Source organism: Aythya marila, assembly GCF_965140915.1.
Source record: "Aythya marila genome assembly, chromosome: W".
Lineage (NCBI taxonomy): Eukaryota > Metazoa > Chordata > Aves > Anseriformes > Anatidae > Aythya > Aythya marila.
In genome coordinates this window covers 163304-185554 of record NC_139081.1, presented here as the reverse complement: position 1 = coordinate 185554, position 22251 = coordinate 163304, and the positions used below count along the sequence as shown (strand labels likewise).

The window sequence follows — 22251 nt, the reverse complement described above, 5'->3', positions numbered from 1 at the left end:
ACGCAGACAGCTTTGAGGGGAAGAAGCAACAAGAAAGGGCTATTTATAGATCATTTGACTTGAAGTTGACAGCTCTAAGCAGAAGCCTCTGGGGGGAAAAATAAATAAATAAATAAATATAATTTTTTCCTGAAGTGTAACCTGATTCACAAAGGTGTCTTGCCCCATGTTCCTCATAACACAGTGAGAGCAGAAGGTGCTTCATCAGTTCAGGTATATCTAGCAATAGAGGTGGCTAGAGAAAGAGGACATCACAACTCTGGATAAAAGTTTTTGTCCTGCTGACCTTCACACACACTGCTTGAGCAAAGCTAACAGAAATGTGAACATCAGAAGCTGGAGGATTGTCTTCTTGATCTGCTTCATCTCCAAGCTGTATCTCACCCAAGTTCACAGGACAAAAGGGTACCGTACAAACCATGTACGTATCACAAAGAGGCTTTTAGTGGCTTGCAGAAGCATTTGATTGGGCAGCCTAAAGTCATACATAGGCAGTGTTTATGCACAGATCCTAAAATTCACCTAAGTTCAGTAACAGTATGTTAGGCATCACAGACAATCATACTACAAGAGAAGTTTAAGATCAGATAAAATTACCTTTTGATTGTTATCATGTTCTCTGAGCTTTGACAGCCATTGGGTTGTTAGAATGCTGGCCCACAACATCACCACTTAGTGCCAACTGCTTCTCAAGTCCTCTTGAAGTGTTTGGCTCATCTGTATCAAAAACTCCAACAGGAGCAATGCGTTTGCACAGTGCGCTCAAAAATGTGACATGCAGCACTGATTTCAATTAATAGGTTTCAGAGACTTCTACTTCTGTTATTCTTTGAGCTACTGGTCTTTACTGATGAGAACTTTCCCTGACTTCAATCACTACAGAAATATTGCTGGTACCCCTTTCTGCCTAAAAGAGAAAGGAGAGGAAGGTTGCATAAGATGCATTCACACAATGAGAGACTGAGAAGGCAAGAAAGCTGAAAACTGTCTTGGAAAGTGGTTGCTATGAACCTGAGATCTTGCCCTCCAGGTCTTGAGATAGGTCTCATGAACCAAAGAGTAAAAGGGTTTCTAATGTCTGATTTGAAATGGAAGATAACAGAAAAGTACTTTGAAAGTTATTGACCCTACTGGCACTGGAAACCCTAAGAAACACAGACTAGCTGTGAAACTTTCTAAGACTAAATAAAACTAACTAGGGAACTGCTGACTTCATTATGGATTCAGCAAATAATAAACACTCGGTCCAATAAGGAACACATTGCTCGCAGTACTACCTAGTTACCTACCCTGGGTGTCAAGGACTGGAATCTCCAAAGTAATTCCTGCTCTTGAGAGGTGCTGTAACCACTGCCTGTACTGGTTACAAACCACTTACAACTTTTTGTTGATTACAGGAATCACAGGCTTAATAAAAGCATACAGTCGGCTGCTTATTAAGTACTGGTGTTGCTACTTCCTTGGCTTTAAATCAATGACCTTCCCCTATAACTTAAACGAAAACTTAATTAAAGGCTCATTTCCCATGTTATCTGAACTGGACAACGTGAAAAGAAAAAAAGCCCAAGTTCTGTATCTAAAGAACAGAGGCACCTGCAACCTCAGAATAGAATTTGGAGTCCCGAAACAGGCAATTCACAAAGGGCAAAGTCCAAAAGCCTCACAGACAAGACAGCACAAAAATGCTATTGACAGGCAAGCATCCAGACCTGAGAACGTGTTCCCAAAACAGGGTCACAGCAGACACCACCAACCACGTCATCCAGAAGTAGCTAAGCATTCTTTGAAAGGGCCCAGACTCTCCCACCTCTTCGTCCCTCTAGAACAGGATGTTGCTTTTATGTAAGTTTGAACTTCAGACCATTTGCAGAGAAAGACAGAAATAGGAATTTTAGGTCTTTCTCAGCTTGAACAGGTTCAAGTCAAGACCCACCCACCTATCAGGCAATTTGTTCCTGGTTGGGGAAAAATCATAGTCAATGAGGGGATGCTTAATCTTCCTGTGAGAGATTACTACAGATGATTTACTGGACAGAACAGTATAAATTAAAAACAACAACAACAAAAAAAAACACACACACGCACAAAACCCATTGAGACTATCTTGTTTTGGGTAGACATGCTGTTTTTTAATAAACCAGGGCAGAGCACGCAGATGAGGGCAATTTGGGGAACTTGGAAAATGAACTACAGACATACCAGCAATCTTCAGCTCAAAAAAATTAGGTACTTTGTATGATCAAAGCGGCCAGCAAACAACTTGATTTACTGTTAAGAGACTTCGAAGTTGACACAGTACTTTTCACCTGACCCTACATATCTGATACTCTTCACACAAGCTTTTGAGCAAATCCAGTTCTGATTAGAGTTATGTTTGAGTCTTTTGTTCTGAAGAACAGCATCAAGAATGCTTCCAATACACTTAGACTTCAGTAACACATACCAGATTAACCAGATTAAAAGAAAGAAGTTTACTAAAAATATGCATCTTTATTCAAATAAGGTTATTTCCAAACTCCAACCACCAATTTACATTATTCAGAAACAAACATATGGAAATGTCAGCTGTTCACTTTTTTTTTTAAAAAAACAAACAAACAAACAAAACAAAACAGTAGACAGTCTTCGGTGTTACAGTAATTGATGCAATCAATGATAAATGTCAGATTTTCTTCAAACAGGAAGTTAGGTAATTTAGAACTACTGAATTTTGCTTGAAAGATTCAGGTATGACTATTTATTTAGTATACTCTAATACAATGAGAATCCCTTGTCACAGCAAAGTATTTGCCACTTATCATTCACACTTCAAATACTGGTATTAGATTTGCTCTCCCATCATATTGTCAAATTGAATTGAAAGTTGTCTTCTCTTAGTCCTGAAATCTTACTTGACAAAATGAAATATGTTATCAGTGTTGAGAGAAACTTCATATCAAAAGGCTACATTAACTGACAAAAATTCTTAAAATCCAGATTTGTTGCTAGCACTTCAAGAGTAGCCAGAACAAAATTTGGTCTGTGTAATTGGGAGTTTTCCTTTGATCCAGTGAGTTGTGAAGCAATTACTGATGTTCCAGGGAGCAATGACTGTGAAATGAAGCATGAAGCAAAGTTATCGCTTGTAGGATGTTACACGTCAGGCCTTCTGCTCCCTAATGCAAATGTTTTCCACATGGGAGACAGGTCAGATATACTAGCAGGGTAAACACAGAAGCTGAACCCCATATGAGATATAGCTGTTGATGCAAGTTTGTCCCTAACCCCCAGTCCCAGCCTTCCCTTTTTCCCAAGAAACCACACAACAGTATGGGGCGTCCAGCTTTGAAACAGTTATAATTGGAGAAGTTCACAGTAACAAGAAGTACAGGCTTCCTCCAATACATACACTGGAGCTGTTCCTCATTACACCAGACCTATGCACCTAATTCACTAGGATACAGTCATTAGCCTTTCTGTACAAAGGGTCTTGCAAAGCCTGCTTTGGGAGAGGGAGTTCATTTAGGTGTTGCACTGATGCAAGAAAACTAGCAATGGACAAGAATAACAACGTATATCTTCAGAACAATTTAAGAAAATATATTAAGCTTAGTGAAAAAAGTCAGGGTTGTAATAGTTTGGACTCAAGGCACCTGTAAATATTTGCTGGTGTTAGAACTGAATGGATAAATTCCTGTGTGTTACTCTGCATTCTCTGAAAAGGTTTTCATTTACTTATCCTACTTATCCAGCAACATGAGCTTGAGGCAGTAGTTTCTCCAATTAGTACACCAAAATCTCAACTTCAGAAATGAATCTATAAAGCTATACCAGTATGCTACACAGCATAGCTATGTAAATAGGTGTGTAGGTAGTATAATTTTATTGGTATAGCACAGACACCCACTTTTGGGGCACTGCCTTTTCAGTAACAAAGTGTATTGCATAGATTTATCATTTCTCCAAATTGTCAGGCACAATGCTAGAAGTGTTCTTCGTAACAGTGAATTTGGCAGCACACATTGCACTCCCAGAAGAACAGACTGGAGAACTGCAGGAGTAGTATACTAGGTTCCAGACAAATTTTGCAGGTTTTCAGACAAATTTGTGATTCAAAGAGAAACATCCAGAGACATTTGTGTATTTTATAGAACTAGAAGAAAAACAAAACTATTCTAACTCTACACGAAAACAACTTAAAGACAAAAGTTACCACAGATATGTAAACAAGTCAAAACAAATTAATTTCACATTTCTAATTTGGGCTTTCTGCTTTGTTTCGTTTCAGAAACAAATGTTCATCTGATTAGCAACATCAAAAGAAAAACACGTTCAATCTTACACGTTAGGTATTAAACCAGGAATTGATACACAATACTGGTTCTACAATAGCTGCTGGACTAACAAACATTTCTGAAGCAACAGTCTGCAAGGAAAGTTGTTAACATTCAGTATTTGTAGTTTAGAATACTTGCCATGTCAATATTTAAATCAAAGCATCTGTATTTGATACATGATAGACACAAGACAGCTTTATAACAGTAAAGGCATATTTCCAAATTCAACATATCTTGAAATCAGATAGGAAATGGTATAAAGCAATGGCATCTCTGTTGAAAAAGTTCCAAAAAGTCTCCAAACAAGATTACAGACAGACTTGAAACTACAAAAAAGAAATCAATCCAAATATATCTGAAGAAACTACTTGATCATGTTTTTTTTGCTCACTGCCTAAAAACAGTACCCGAAATAAGGAGATAAGACTTTGTTTGCTTATCTTGTATAGTTTGTTCTATACCAGATATCAGCAGTCTAACTTAACAGTTAGCAGGACTGTCTTTGCATCCATGTACTAAAGAAAAGTTAGAATCTGTATATCACAAGGAGTTAGAATTTTCAAAATCATTCTTAAGCCATTAGATCCAAATAGTAAAGAAATGAAATGTTTATAACAAGTTTTCCTCCCCTCACAACAGAGAGGTGTAGTTTTGTTTTGATTTAAATTTTTGGTTTTAGAGGATTTTGGAGAATTGTGTGTGTTGTTGTTTTCTAAATCTGATACGTATACTTAGTGGCAAGTTTTCTGCACAAATCATCAATTCACAAATTCCCATTATCAACAGCCACCAAACATGCTTATTTTAAATCCCTCCTCTGAAATTCTAACAGAAGAGGAATACAGTAAACACCTTCCGGTATTTATCAGAAACCTAATTGAGAACAGAGCCCTAGATAGGGTCCGCAGCCTTCCCATTCCTAGCATTTGCTCTGCTGCTCCCCAGTCCATTTTTAACTTGAATATTAACAGTTGAAATGAGAAGATGGTTTAACAAAGTTAAATAATTTACAATATTGAAGTATATCAAACACTAAGTTTTCCCTCATTTACAGAGCTGTATGATTTTCTGTGCATACATACTGCTGTTATGTACACACAAAAGGAAGAGGTCATCAAAAGAACTTTTTGGCTGCTGCTTCTTGTTGACTCCTGAAAGAAAAACCAGGAGAGAATTCATTATGGATGTACAGTAAAAGATTACCTAACCGGTTGAGATAGTTCGTTCTTTTATTTTGGGATTAAAAGATTCCATTCCCCTTCAACAGAAGCTTAAAGAAATCAAACATAAGTTGTATCACAAAAACAGTATATAAGTTACTCTATTCACAAATATAAAGGAAGCATGACTATAGTTCCAATTTTGCATCAGATGGAAACATTCTGGGTAGAAAAAACTGTGGAAGAGCTTATTAATTTATTATTAAAATTCTCTAATTAATATTCTCTAAAGCTTCTCAATATCTGATTTTCCTAAAGATCATGACAGAAGAGGAAACGTGCAATTAAGCAGCATAAGAACTTGCTTGAAATAGAAATAGGATTTTTTCACTCTGGCACAGAAAATTATTTTCTTTAGTGGATATAGATACTGTACTAGATAGAGACACACACACACAAATAGAAGTACAAGGGTATCAGAAAGAATTGAAGGTGACCAGCTCCTCATTTATCTTGGAAGTCATTTCCCAGTTGATGAAATAACATGACATTAAAAAAAAACTCCCTACTTTGTGAAGAAGCAGACATACAATAAAAGTTGATGATATCAGAGCAGCATTTATATTATATTACTACTAGTTATTCTTCCATAAAGGTAGCAAACAGCATTTTCTCTTTGAAAAGCACTGCAGCTATTTTGGTCCTTTTATTCCAAAGAAGTGTCCATGTATGAGAGAAACAGGACCACCAAACAAGTAAGTCCATATTCTCAATAGGTTTCCCTTTCCACTGACATTTAATTTGAATGTTATGATGTTACAAAGAAGAAGAGAATACAGCAAACATCCCAATGTAAAAACCGAGCAACAACCACCAAAAAAAAAACCACACAACCCACCCCTCCAATGCTAAGAACTCCATAAAACATCAGTATCTCCTTATCTGTCTCTTACACAGGATATGTATCATAAAAAAGTTCACTGACAAATCTGTCAAATCAGACAAAAGCTGTTAGGCACATGTAGCAAAAACTCAGATCATGTCAGATTTTGTTAATAAATGTCAGTAAGTCCAGTAGGGGACCACAATGATGGTCAGGGGCTGAAGTGCATGCCTCAGGAGGAGAGGTATGAGGAACTAGACTTGTTCTTCCTAGACAAAAGAAGGTTTTGAGAGGTCTCATGGCAATTTCCAATACCCAGATGTTATTGAAGAGACAGGAGCTGTTTATTTAGAGATGCATGTTAAGACAATGATAGATAACAATCAAGTAGAACTTGAACAGGCTGAACTGAAGACCTCAAAAGGTCTCTTCCAATCTGAATGATTGCTTGTTTTAAAGAAGATTAATATAATCATATCATCGCAATTGCATTTCTACTCAGAAGTTCTAAAATCATTTGCCCTGTTGTCTTTCAAGAAAGATATACTTACCTATACATGATATAAGCAATGAATAACACTGTTTGCACTGCTACAAATATGAAGAAGTGCATTGTAGATAAGCATGATGGAAACGGTGGCAAGTCTGGACACTTTGACTTCTCACTGGATGGCTAAGAAATAAGAAAAGTGTTATCTGAGAAGAGAAACAACATGCCATCAAAAGATCGCTACGCAAGAAACAAAACAAGGTCTGTGCACCATGATCTAAAAATTGAAACAATCAGAAATCAGCCAAAAATGACAACTACTTTGAGAAAGTTAATTTAACTCCCTGTTTTTCACTTTCCCCTTTCCTCTTTGTTTCTCAGATAACCTGACTAACGATAACCGAAGGACCACAGGAGAAAGAAAATAACAACCTTGTATGGGTTCATAAGCTAATTCAGCCTAATTGCTATCTAGGTAAGACTAATGTGTTCCTGAATGTTAACACAGTCATCTTTAACATTTACGTATCTGAAGCAGAGCTTTCCTAAGTTTCCCCTGTTTAAACCTCTCCCTTCTCTGCAGAAGCTTACAAAGTCTCCTATATATGGAACTGTTAAGCAGGGGTACAAACACAAAAGCACCTACAAAACTTAATTGCTTGACCTTGTTTCCACAGGAAGCTAGACTAAAAATCATGCTCTTTGTGCAAAACTTCTCATCAAGACACAGATCATGCAGTTGGGTCAGGGCAGTGCAGTTTCAGCGAAGCAGCTTAATGAAGGATTAATTGCTCTGTAAATCGCATGCTGGCTCATCCCAGCTTTTTACCAACAGCCAAATAAAGAAGCATTACAGTCATGCTTTACACTAACAGCACACAAATTACCATATTTCGTTGTACTAAATGCTCAATGTCCCTTTTTACTACGTGAAGGTGTTCTTTGATGTCATTGAAGTGTTGAGTCGCTTCATAGACTCCTGCAGCAGAACCAGGATGTTGAGCTCCACTGATCAGCCTCAGAGTATCAGCCATGGAATTCCTAAAGCAAGACGGACAACAAAACATCATTCAATACAAAACATTTTTTATATAAACAGCATTTATGTTGGACACATTTCAGTCCATTAAAATTAGTCTGAAATACACAGGTACCCAAAAAGGCAGAAAACATTCTTCTGGCTTACAAGAATACTTCTCAGGAGGCAATTCCTTAACCAAACTATTGTCTTTAATATTTGATTCTGCAGACAGTTTCAATTTGTACAGTGTGCTACCTCCCAAAGTCACACAGAAAACAAGATCTGGCAAATATTCTATTGCTAGACATCTGCTTTGCTTGATTGATCAAGTCTAAAACAAGTCCTTTATCTAAGTCTCTTGCCAAGGCTTTAGGATAAACAGAGTATAATACAATCTTTGAAGAAAGCCAAAGCTGTTTTATAAAAATAAATAAATAAAAGCAGTCATGTAAGAAATAAAAATAAAGAAGCGGCTTTAGGGATAAGAAAAGATTTAGATACATCCTTGTTTCATGATTATCACTTATATGAGAAACTCATTTCCTATATGCACTGTCATAATACTTAATATTGTTACCATGTGAATTCATTTTGCTGCTCTAACAAATCATATTAAATCCCTGAAAAGTTGAGGTTCCATACCTAGTTTTGTTTGAGGTGAACTAATCAGTGAGAGAAAAACACTTAGTCTCTAGTCAATATGTTTATATAGTTTTCCCTTACTGTGATGTCTCTTTTCAGTTGCAAAGAGGATTATTTTCAGCTAAAATATTTATCATGTGAATGTTAATCTCTTCGTTATTAACAGAATAAGCACTCAAAATGTACGTCTTTGGATTCCTGTTTAATTTACTTCAAACTTCACATTTTCCTTCAGATTAGAGTTTACTTTAATGCCTTCAAGGTAAAGTCCTAACTCTTTGTACAGTGGTCAGCAATTTAACTTGCACCTTAAGAAAAAAAACACTAGAACGTCATTCCTTGGGAAAACTGGTAGCAACAATACATAAGCGCTTCACAAAATTTTATTATTGATTTTAAATGGTTTATATTCGTTGTGCAAATTGCAAGGTAAGCATCAAAACTTAGATGTTTACAAAGAATCTTCATAAAGATGGTGCTCATCTTTTAGCTTTGCATCAGTTGCTCTTTATGCCATTAAAGTTCAAAACACAGAATTAAAAAAAAAAAAAAAAGGTACCATACAGATTCAAAGGCACTACCACAAATCTAGGTAAAAACTGCAAAACGCAGATACGTTATTATTTAGTTTCACAGCTGCTGTCTCATCATGGCAAAAAATTTTGCAGCATGCTCAACTACTTGAAGTAGCTACATGTTAAGTCAGAGCTACACATTGAATTAATCTACTCAATTATATTAAGCTGCAGATACACCACTTTAGAGAAAAAAGGCACTTAGCAATTGTAGCCCCTCTTAAATGTAGGATTAACGATATACTCTTCTCCAAATGAAAGACTACTAGTTTTTCCTTTTAAGTATCACGCAGACAATCAACTTCACATGAGACAAACAATATTCTGCATACTTCCATAAAAAAAAAATCTCCTCACTTCCAATAATGATCCAAGAATTCCCCTTTTCCTTCCATGTTCGTGAAAAGTCAATCCCACTTCAGCACACTGGAAGACAACCCACTTTCCAGTTTTATTTGTTAAATACAGATAATGTGCTGCACTCTAGGTATGCATGGATTTCTGCAAAACTCTCAGTACTTGCAATATTAAAAACAAAGCTATTGAAGTAAAGTTATCAAAAGGCTTTAACAAAAGACAGCTGCTTGCTCCTACAAGCTGCTGCAAACAAAGATAGGTAAGACATCTATCACTCATTCTACATTTTTGTCTTTGAACCAATAGTATTTATACAGGCAAAATTAATGCAAAAAAAAAAAAAACACTTCCATCTGTCGTGAATTAAATGAACATATCCTGAATAGCATTAGCATATAATCCATACGTTTTATATTTTTATGTTATTAACATATAAAGTCAATTGGTTACTATTTACCTGCTGTTACAATTAATGTTGTAATAACTTATTTTAGAAGAAAGTTTTTCCACTGGAAATTGTTCCTAACTACCCCATGGAAACCCATGCAATGAACAGCGGGACCACTGCCTAATAATTGCTGATTGTTTATCTCGGCCCACTATTTTCAGTGCTAGAATGCAAGTGAGACTCATTTGGTACATCTCCCTCCTTGTACCAGAATCCCTGTGTAATGAACAGAAATCGGCATACCCGCCTTCCCCCAGATTAATCCACTTTGTTAAAAGCAAAATAACTTCCCTAAATAGACATGGTCTGTATCAAATTTAATTTACTTTACTTTTGCATAAACAATATCATGCTGTTCGTTTCTACTGTATGAACATGCAAGATTCTTCTGTAATCAGATGATTAAGAAATCCCCAAATCTTGACAAGAAAATTACTTAAGACAGTAAGTCCTTTTCCTCTGGGATGACCAGCAATACCAACAGCGGGCTGTTCATTTCTATCTATAAATAAAACATTTATTTAATCTAAGAAAAATATTAAGACGACGTTACACAAACTCATACCTAGTAAGTAGTCACTGAAAGGGCAGACTGCCAGTGTTAACAAGAAAATCTAATTTGCTTGTAAGGTATAAAGATTTGTCAAGAATATTAATGCTAAAGCTTCCGTGGAAGAACAAGTGCAAAAAAAAAAAAAAAAAAACAAAACACAAAACAGAAGCACTCTAATCTTCATTGTACAAAAACCTGACCTACTTAGATGAATGACAAGATCTGCCCCTGAACTAATACCAGAGGGGAAAAAAAACACACACACAAAAAAACACGAACAAAAAACAAAACATAACAAAACAACTGCTTATACACAATACACAATATCAAGTTGTAGAATTGATTATTTTTTTTTAAGCCAAAAAATAATGTTTTAACTACTGAAAATGAAGTAGTAAACCAACTTAAAGACATTCCAGCTAACAACAGCTATTGTTAAACATCTTGGAAGCATTATATAAACACCCCCTTGAAAGACAGGCATTTTCTCAAACCCACTTTAGCAGTATCGAACCTTAAACATGGAGATCTTTGCTTCATTTGGTAACTTAATTAGAAAAGTACAGCATACCTCTCAATTGATTAAAAAATATACACCTTAAAAGCTAAACTATTAATCATTTGGGAACTTGCAAGTGCCCTTGCAGATATAGAAGATTCCTGAGAAAGTTAAAAGTCCTGGCAAAAGTCCTGTGACAAAAGACAAAACAAGACAATAAAATCAGGAGCCTTAACATTTGATTCTGACAAGTCCCACAAGACTGATACACAACTGAACTCAATCAGGCAAGTTCTGTGTCTGTCAGTCTCCTTTACTGTGATTATCTTTTGCTACAAAAAGATGCATCAGTATCAGCTGATAGGCAGTTTTCACACAGCAAATAAACGTTAGACCATTAAATACTCACAAATTAGAAAAACAATTTTTTGACAACTTCCCTTATCACTAAACCAAAAAAGGTATTTTAAGTCATAGTCAGGTTTCCAGCATCTCCAAGGATGGAGACTGCAAAACCTCTCTGGGCAACCAACCGACTAAATGTCTCACTACCATCACAAGCAAAAATTTATTTATTTATTTATTTTTTACATCTGAAGAGCAAACAGAACTCCATGTATTTCAGTTTGTGCCCACTGCCTCCCATTCTGTCACTGGGTACCCAGTGAGAAGACTGGCTCTGTCTTCCTTCCCCTACCACCCACACCCCAAATCTTCCCCAGCCCCCATCATCTCTAAAATCAGATGTTTACACACATTGTTAAGACCTTGCTGAGCCTTTTCTCCAGTCTGTACAGTCCCAGCTCCCTTATCTTTCATTGTGTGCCCTTAATCATTGTCACGGTTGTTTACTGGACTCCCTCTACTACCATCCACCCAGACCCCACAAGGTGATGCCACCAATGCTGAGTAAAAGGCAAGTCATCACCTTTGACACACTGGCAACATTGCCTAATGCAGCCCAAGATGCTATTCGTGGTCTTTAACACAAGGGCACACTGCTGTCCCACATTCAACTCGTCTACCAGTAAAGTTCTTTTCTACAGAACTGCCTTCCAGATGATCAATCCCCTGCCTGTACTGATAGATGGAGTTACACAGCTGCAGGACTTTGCACTTGCCTTTAACTTCATGAGATTCTTGTTGGAACACTTTTCCAGCCTGTCCAGGTCCCACTGAATGGTTGCACAACCACGTGAGTATCAAATGCTACTCCCTGCTTTGCATCACCTGTAAAACTGCTGAAGATGCACCCAGTCTTACTGTCCACATCATTAATAAAGATGCTTGAAGAATAATGGCCCCACTACCAACCCAAGGTGCACCATTAGTGACTGCCTTCCAGCTGAAGGTTGCATCACTGATGACAACCCTTTCTTTGACCCTGGTAGTTCAGCAAGACTTTAGATTTTTGTTTATTTATTTTAAGTGGTATCTGTGGGTTTTGTTGTTGTTTGTTCTTGAACTCTTAGAAACAGAACCACCTTTTCATAAACTCCATGAATAAGAATTCCCAGTGGAAATGAAATCTGAACATTTTAATTTGCACAAAACTTCCCTTCAGAAGACCTACATGCCTTAACAGATTTTGCTTACACTAAAATATGTATATATATATATATATTATGTAACTCCTATTGTCCGCATACTCCTGATAAAATGACAAGATACTCCAATACAACATAATTTATTTATTAAGATTCACCAGCTATAATGTGAAGGCATTCATGCTCATGTTGTTATCAATGCTCTAAAAATCAGAGCAAAAAATTTTCATGAGGTAGCAGGTTACCAAACTAGTCATTCTACAGAAACCAACTGGTTCCAAAGGTGCTCGACTTACCTTGCTTTTGCAGCAGAACCTCATGATAAAGTGCTGCACGTGAGGGGGGCTTAACCACTGTATGGACACAAACTTACGTTTATTACAGAAATTGAACAATCATCACTAAGGAACACATACAGAAATTTCAAGTTTACCCACATTCTTCTACTGAAATAACAAATTTGGCTTAAAAGGTGGAAACTAATAAAATTCAAAACAGCCTTAATATTTAGAAAAGAAAGCATTTACCTCATTTCATTCACTTGTCTAATGACCTCTTCTTGAGTTTTCACAACGGTATCAATCTCTTGCTGGGAAACCTGGTGTCGGGGCAGGAACGGGTGAGAAAAAAAAAATCAACATATCTTGGAAAAAATAATTGATTGCACTTTCGAAATTAGGCAGAGATATCAACTGCAGTTTACTTTTTGAGTTACCTGTACTTGTTGACCTGGAACACCAGCTCCTCTTTTAGCAATCTCATCTGTGACTGCAGAGACGTATCTTCTCTGCTCATCCAGAATCATGTCCAATTGTCTATTTAGCTGCTTGATTTCAAGATGAATTCGATTCTGACCTTCAAAGATTTGCCTCAGTTCACGATCATTTACAGTTTCAAAAGGATCATCCGCTGGTAAGAAAAAAAAAAAAGCACAGGAAATAGTTAACACATATGGATTCATAGTAAGCTGCACTGGATTTTTCTTGCACCCTTGAAGTTTCCACACTGACATACTTTTCCAGTAATTAAATATATTTCTTCCAATAATTGGATATATCTCTAAAGTCTGTATATGTTTCTGTTCATTTGTTTTGTTCTCAATACAGGCATGAATCAGAACAGTTCAGTTGGATGGAACCTTCAAAGATCACAAAGAACAACTTCCTGACCACTTCAGGGCTAACCAAAATTTGAAGTATACTACTGAGGACTGTTGAACACTGACAGGCTTGGGGCATCAGCCACCTCACTGGTAAGCCTGTTCCAATGTTTGACCACCCTTACAGTGAAGAAATTTTTCTGAATATCCAATCTGAACAGCTTTCTGCCATTCCCATGCATCCTGCCATCAGTGTTCCTCCAAAGGAACACAGTCCAGCACATCCCTTTCCACTTCCTCTCCTCAGGAAGCCTGAGAGGAAAGAGATCTCATATTATGGAAACCATTTCACAAACACAAAGCCAAAGATTCTTAAATATGGTACAGGGATATAAAAATCAGTAGGAGCTTTGTTAAGATCAGCATGCCACAGTATTAGGCCCTAGTTTTGAACATCCTGGAAAGCAAATATTTTCCTTGAAAACTCAAAAACTGCTCAAATAACTTGCCTGGCTGTCCTTGAACATCAGGATGCTCCTTTTGAAATTCTTCTTTCTTTTTATCCAATTCTTGTTGAAAGTGTTCAAACTCTTCTTGATATTTTTCTTTATCTTTTTGAGGAATTTCTGCATCTGGTGTGGGCTTTAAAACATTATCAAAAGGTAAGGGGGAGAGAAAAGATTTTCTACCACTCCTATATGACACACTGTCCAGCAAATGCTGTCTAGACTTCAGGTCTGATGGCATGACAATTTGCGAAGCACATATATTAACATATGTTAACAATATATTAACGTGGAAGCAAGAAACCAGGCATTCGCATGGAAACTCATGGCTTTTTCCTGAAAAGCCTACTTTCTGCAATTATAAAGAAGTCAAGTTTTACAAGAACAGATGAGGATTAACAGTACAAAAGTGTTCTACAGGAATGCAAAGTTGAAAGTGAAAACAAATTTGTCCAAAGTGTACCTTTGTTTGTTTTCTTTGCATTTTTTGTTTTAATATCAGGATTATCATCAATTCAGTGTTACTTCAAGAGTTCTGGTCCTCAATGTAACTAAACTACTGAAATACTATAGTATTAATCTTATTTTTCCAAAACAGATGACAGCACAGCTCCATGCCAAAATTTAGAAACAGGGATGCTAATTATGACTGCAGAAAAAAATGCCAAGATCTGGTGCTATACATATATTAGCACATTTTACTAGTTATGCATAGAGACACTTACTACTTCCTTCCCAGGCTCAGTCAACTGGAAAGTCAGAAAAGACAGGACATCGTGGTCATCTGGATTAAACAAACAAACAAAAAAACAACAATACTAAAGAGTACTGCTACATATTATAAAATATCCTGCAACTTTTCAGGTCAACCTTCCAACTTATAAAGGATCTCCAGCTAAGAGTATCCTCTCAAACCCCTCCCAAGTTTATGCAGTAGCAAATGAGACTGATCAACATCTTTGTCAGGACAAACTAAAGGTATTTCTATTCTAGGCATGAAAAAGATCTACGCATTTCAGTTATTTGGGAACAGGAGGAGATTAGTTCAAACAGGAAGAGATTAGGTCAAAAATTAGTATAATGGATCAACACCAGCCATAAAAGTGTTTAAAAAAAAAAAAAAAAAAAAAAAAAAGGTCTCTTGCAAGTCTCCACACTGTCTGCCACAATTTAACATTTTCTACCTGCAAGTCCCCCTGTTGCTGCAGATATTCCAAAATATCCTTGTGATGGCAACACCATATCTTCCACTTTAGCACAAAATTCAAAATCTTCCTTATCCGGAGTAAATCCATTGTTAATTAATACCTAGAAAGACAAACACCTATAGTTTTAACCACAAAAATCTATTTGAGAAATTACTCAGGCAAAGCTATTTGCACGATCTGGTTAATTGCTTTGTTAATTCATACTAATGGACACAAATACAACTTATCAGGCAACTTCATAGTTTTTTGGCTTCTGAAAGCAGGTGTTTAATTTCTGAAGATGGTTCTACTAGAAAAAAAGCATAAGCTTTTATTTTTTTAAAGAAGAAAGGCCTGATTCAAAGTTCAACATGAGCAGAATTCCGTATTTTCTATTCATTGCTTAAGAGGACATATTATACAGACGTAAGAGAGATAAAAACTTACTTACCTGTTATAAGAAACAGCAAAACAGATTAATACATGGAAAAATTCATCAAGATCTAATAATACTAACTCTTGTTGAAGAAATCCGTGACTCAGTGATCACTAAAGGCCAATCTATCAAGTATATATCCCAATAGGATTCTGGGCAACTCGTGTTTTTGGTCCAGCCTAGTACAGTCATCCTTACTGCTCTTCAATCGATCCTAAGCTTAGAGATTCTCCCTTCCTCCACCAAAGCATTCCAAGAACCGCTAAGGTTAGCTGTACCACTTGGGTGAGGAGCTTCTAGATAAAGCATCAGCGACTGGGCATATTCAAAAAGAGAGCAGCCTCAGAGTCTGCAATTTAATTTTCATTAAAGACTAACACATAGCTTTTAGCATTACAACTGAGTACAAGGTCCACTTTTTTAGGTGCTCTCATGTTTACTTTTAGAGAAACTTTTACTAAAAAAATGATAGCCGCATGTTGTAACTGACTAATGCCTATGAACAGTATCTTTTCAGTAGAAATCAGAAGCCAAGAAAGAAATACTTCAGAGCTATTCCAACCCAGCACCACATTAGCATTTTTGTCCCCGTATCTAGGAGGCAATCATCCAAATAGTATTTAAGAAGTCTTAAATACCCCCTTACACCAGTGGTTTTCTATCTTCTTTAACATTCAAAGTCCTCCTGCTTCTTGGAGGTGGGAATTCTCAAGCAACAAATTTAAGTGTGCTGTCAAAGAGCTGTCTTTTCTTAATCATATTTTAAGAACCCCCTACAGTCAACTGGAAGCTCTCTGATCAGCTTGAGAAATATGCTCAAGTTCAGGGACTGCTCAACTGTGTGAAAGCTGAAGAACATACGCTGGCTTTGGGACACATTTACAGGCCGGTCAACAGCAACACAGCAGGGTCGGAGCACATACATGTATGAATACAGCAGCATGACTGAACCCCACGTAACATCAGAAAAATCAGCAATACCTGCTAAGTCAGCTCAGAAAGCTACAGATGTGCTGAAAGAACTTGTCTAGTATTCGAACATACTGCACCTCATTCCAGCTTCCAAGCTACTGAGCTCAACTTTTTCAAGCATATTGAAATTAGCGTAAGAGGCCTTTGTAGCAACTATTTCAAACCCCCAACCCCACGCTTGAAAAGCTGAGAAACATGAGTTAATTAGATCATTTCAGAGTACTTACAGTCAGTGTTTTTTGGTAGTATGTAATTTTTGCTCGAACAGGGTAGGGTTTATTACGGAAGTCCCTCTGACAGGAGGCCAATGCTTGAGTGGAACCATCACTATGCAAGAAGACAACTTGCATAAAACTATATCTTATGATATATCAGCTAAGACAAAAAAGCATCACTGTATCACTAAGAAGCATCACACTATTTTTTCAAAATGTAAAAGCTGTTGCAAAAGATGTCTCTCAGTTGTATTGAGCTTTTCTGAAGTCTGGGCTCAACAGTACCAGGTGGTTTACACAGGACACTATAGGTAGAAACAGCAATGGGAAAGTCTGCTTTTAAGACATATTCCTGCACCCATAAACTAACTATAGGCTGGACCACACCAGATAAACTAAATGCCTCTCTCCCCAAAAATACCTCCTCCCTTCCTCCCCCCCCCCCCAAAAAAAAAAAAAAAAGTAATTGTGCTGTTGACAACAGACCATCAGAAATCAAAATTAAACCAATTAATTTACTAAGAGGCAATTAGTTTTCAGCTAATCACTCGTCATCTATAAGCTGCATACGGAACACCCTCATAAGCAATGACGAGGTAAAGTCTGTACTTCCACTTCTCTGAGTTCACCCACACCTAAGGCCACATAACACTTAAATCAGTTGCCCATTTCTGTGCTGTTAAAACAGTGTTTTAACAAACAGAAAACCGTAGATATAAAGGAATACATAAACAGAGTTCCATATAAAATAACCCTTTAAAATGTTTCTTGGAGAGTTTCATGCAACACTTCATTCAAAAACAAACATTTGTCATTAACTCAACATTGAAAATAAACTTACTTCTGATGGTCATACAGAAGATTTCCATTGTTCCCTACAACAATCACTCCAGGATTGTTTTTCTAGAAAAACAAATAGCAAACAAATGGGATAGTTTAATTCAAAGAGAACTATGTGACATCACTGATAGCCTTCCTGTGAAGGAAAACCTAGAAGAATAACACCTTCTAGGTGTTATTCTTATGTCATCTTTAAGTACAGAAAGCAAGATGACTGAAGTAGTGTGTCATCCTGCATACTTTGCAAGAGACAGGTATGTTCTTTGTATAGCTAGGGGTGGGGAAAAAAATAAGTTCTTGGCTATGCCACTGAATAGCATCATTTGATAAATACAGAAATATAAATTCATCTATGGATTTTATATGTAGCAAATATACAGATCTTAGAACTCTTCGATGACTTACTACATCTGACTTTGTCTATGTAACTCAGAAAAACATTCAAACAGGCTGTATGTTGACATCTTGCTGACTTTATCAGTCACTAAAAAAAAGAACTCAGGAGCTATCTGTCACTGGCTAAACAAACATATCCCCAGTTATTTAAACTGCTAGAGAATGAGAACAAGCTGAAATGGGAAGAGCAGAACAAATTTACAGCGCTCTTCCAGATGCCTAGAGGAGTTTAGAAAGTTAACTCTAGTTGTTATAGGAGCATGAGTTTTCAGAGATAATCTCTACTTTCCCTTCAACATTACCATTCATTATTTCCCACAGGAATTTACTGTCCAATTGGACAGATTCCCAACTCTTAAGAAAACAAAACGTGGATTTCAAGAATCCAATAAATGACATATTTCTCTATTCACAGTGACAGGGAGCAAGTGGTCCTTTTTCTTTAATACTTTGAGACCACTACAACTGAAGTATGCGATTGCTTTCCCTCATCACTTACACTGGGACAACAGAATTGTGCATGGTGTAGAGAAATACGCCATAGTTTCTACTTCTCAACAATTGATTTTGATTAGATGAATTGCTTCAGTATCAGCATTACGCCTGCTCAGTACCACCAAAATACTTAAACAGCATCTTCTTAACAGTCTATTCTAGTGTAACAACAGTATTACTGTATTATTTCAAACATATTTGCATATATTCTGCAGAAAGTGTGTAAAACCAGTTCAATTTCATAGCATTAATGAATGCAACCCACGCCTAGTACCCTTTAGAGCATAGTAGACAGATACTAACATAGTATCTTTTCCAACCTAAATGATTCTATGATTCTATTTAGTGTGGTTCTTACTATTTCAGCTGTTCAGAGCTATAAAACTTTTTTTCCTTTTTGAAAAGCTCTTTTCACCATGTCTACAGAGAAATAAAAATTCAACTCTAGGATAGCCTGCAGCTTTAGAAAGAAGTGAAAAAAAAGGCTTTGCAATTTTTAGAATCAACGTCACAACTAGAGTGCTTTGAGTTGGAAGTACTAGGTGGAGTCTACTTCTGAATGCTAACATATTAGGCTGATGTTCAGCTACATCCTAGGCACCTTCCAGCAAACATATGAAAAACAGTACCAGGAAGGTTTTCTCCATACTGGGACTGAAGAAAGTAACAGGCTATCATCAAAGAAGTCTTATGGACTCCAGTATTTAAGACACGTCAGACCAATGCAGGCATGGCACACACTTTCGTTTTGACTAGAAATGATACATCATCACCTTCTTAAAAAAAAAAAAAAATTCACATCAGTGACTAAAATTAATCACTATTTTACTAAAAGAGTCCTGGAACTGGAAAACAGAACCATCCACATGCAAATTTTGACAGATGGTCTTTTCAGCCAGCTAAACTATGCAAAAGTCCACAACCCTGTCAGAAGTCAGAAAAGCTTTTAAAATTCTTAGCAAGTTGAACAACACTCCAATTCTTGTCTTTCAAGATCTAAATCATAAACGTCACCTTCAGTCTGTCAGCTTTTAAGTTTGCTGTATATTGAAACCCATCTGCAGGAAAAAGAAAAAACAACACACTAAACCTTTACACCTACAAATAAGTAGCTAGAACAGTAGAAAAAAGCCAAAGCAGTACCAGAAAAGCGAAGCAGACCAACTGCATATTGTTAGAGTTTCTGAGGACCTTTGATGCATTCTGGACTGGAAAACTGAAAACTCAAAAGCAGGTACCTATAGCAATGTTACTGATTTTTAGATGAAAGTAGGGAAAAAAAAAAAAAAAAAAAAACAAACAGCAACTATCATCATTGCCACAGATGCTACCAAGCTGCTCAAGGCAGATTTGTTCCACAAAAAAAGAGCATCTCTGCTAAGAGACACATAAATCTGCTTCCACAGTAGCATATTTTGTACAACACGCCTCTTCCAAAGCATAACTCTTCAGGTTTACCAACATTGCAAACTGTGCATGGACATTCCAAATTTCAGCTTATACATATGTGCAATGCATTTTCCCTCCAAACCTAACAGATGAGCTAATATTCAGTAGATTCATTATGTGTTACACTCCAACTTTCAAGCTTGAACTTCCTACCCACTCTCCCCCCCCACAAAAAAAAAAAAAAAGAAAAAGTGACACACTTGAAAAAGTATATAGAAGAGGTCAAGCTGAAATTGTATTAAGGAAAACATGACTATTTTAAACCAGCCCTTTAAGTGAAAGATGGAGGGAAATAGGAAAATGGCATTCTATTTTTTCCCCACAAAGCTATATGTACCAAACAGGCAGGAAATTAATTTTATCTCTCTGCTAGAAGAGTTTACTTCCAACTAACCTTTCCGTCATTGTCAAAGGAATCAAAGAAAATTCCAACACCATTCCACTTATCAGCTGCCCCAAAAACAGGACCTTCCATGCCTTGCTCTTCTGTAAACCAGATTGCCTATTGCAGAAAGAAATTAAGAGCTGTAAGTCAAGAGCCACTTTTTGAAGTACGTCTATTTTTTAAACTTAGATCAAATTTTTAATACCAGTCCATCAGCTCCAATGCGGCCTCTTCCTGTAACTCGAAAGGTCACTTCGACTTCCCAATATTCAAATATTGACTTGTTTTTTGTCCACACTGATCCTCTTTGGCTTTTCAAAGAAGTCGTTATTCGAATCTGATCTGCACTTGGTATTGCATCTAGAAAAGAATGGAACCAACGTTAAATAGAATAAAAAGTATTGTGAATGCACAACCAGCCATTTAACAAGTCCTCTAAATTCACAGAATTGTCCAGTCACTTCAGCTCGAGTTTTCAGAACAGCTTTTTAATGGAATACTCTATCACTTGAGAATTAAAACAAAACAAACGGAAAAAAAAAAACAAACACGCAACACCATCCTTACTCCTAATAAGTTAATTACAGTTCTTTTACAGAGTACTTGTTCACCTTCTATTTGGTAGCGCGATGTACAACGTGAATAGAACATGGGTCTTGTCGTTAAGATACTAATTAAGTTTTTTTTAAAAAAAGATTTTGTTTCCTGCCTTAAGCATCGTGTGATTTTTTCCACAAATCACTGTTTTCCCTCCTGCTTTTTACGAACAGATGTTCTAGCCTTCTGTTTAGCGGTTTAAAGAAAAAAGAGGCACGAGTTGAGGGAGAAAGAAGGGAGAAGTGAGGAGTCATTCACACTTATGAAATAACATCTATTTGGCTTAAAAAAAGCAAGCAAGAACGTAACGTGCAGACAGTTTCCTCCCTGTCACCTGTAACTTCACGTTAACATCGAATAGCCTTCAGAGCTCAAACGTAACGCTCTCGAGCCAACCAAAACGAGCTGAATTAATATCTGGCAGAAAGCGAACAGCAGCAGTTAGCGCTACGGCCGAAGCTACCGGCCAGGAAGGCCCAAAGCGCCGCCGCGATTCACAGCGGGAGGGGGGCGTCGGGACGGAGAACTCGCCGGCGACCGGGGGCGCTGCCCCGTGGGCGCAGCCGGTGCCCGGCGGAGCCGAGCCGCGCGGCCCTCGCACCGCGGCCAGCGGGGGGCTGGCGGCTGGCCGCCCGCAGGGACACGTCGACACCTCCGGACCGCTCTCGGGCAGCTCCGGAGCGGCCGCCGGCGCTTCCCCGCTACCGCCCAGGCTCCTCGTAACCGCCCCCGTTTACGAGCCCGCAACCTGCCCGGCTGCGGCCGGCCGGCTCCGGCCACCTGCGCCGTGGCTCCCGGCCCCGGCCCCAGCCCCAGCCCCAGCCCGCTGCGGCTCCCGCCCGCCCGTTCCGTTCCGTTCCCCGGGCACCGTCGCCGGCCGGCCGCAGCCCCCTGCGCGGTTGCCGCCCGCCCAGCACTTACTGCCCGTATGCGCCCAGAACGGCACCGTGCCATCCGCCTGCACCAGGTGCGGCCCCTTGAAGCTGTACTTGTACTCGAACCGGCGGTGCGGAGGCGCCGCCGCCGAGCCCCCCTCCGCCGCCGCCCGCCCGAGGGCGAGCAGGGCACCGGCCACGAGAGCCGCCGCCAGGCCGCCCCTCCGCGCGCGCGCCGCCATCTTGGGCCGTGCTGCGGGCCGCCGGGCACAGCCAACAGGGCGCCGCGCGATTGGCCGAGCGCGGGG

General features: G+C 38.2%; 1 protein-coding gene across 1 annotated transcript; it reads right to left on the bottom strand.

Moving 5' to 3' along the window:
- Nucleotides 1-2113: 2113 nt before the first annotated feature.
- Nucleotides 2114-22232, bottom strand: LOC309889442 (protein ERGIC-53-like). Its single transcript, XM_082782290.1, has 13 exons — nucleotides 21990-22232; nucleotides 20677-20831; nucleotides 20481-20588; nucleotides 17748-17809; nucleotides 16919-17018; nucleotides 15281-15404; nucleotides 14822-14880; nucleotides 14100-14232; nucleotides 13207-13400; nucleotides 13019-13089; nucleotides 7737-7890; nucleotides 6911-7032; nucleotides 2114-5467 (listed from the first exon to the last, which is right to left on the bottom strand). Exons 1-13 carry the CDS (start codon nucleotides 22183-22185, stop codon nucleotides 5431-5433), a joined length of 1515 nt encoding a protein of 504 aa, XP_082638416.1. The 5' UTR covers nucleotides 22186-22232; the 3' UTR covers nucleotides 2114-5430.
- Between the last annotated feature and the right edge of the window lie 19 nt (nucleotides 22233-22251).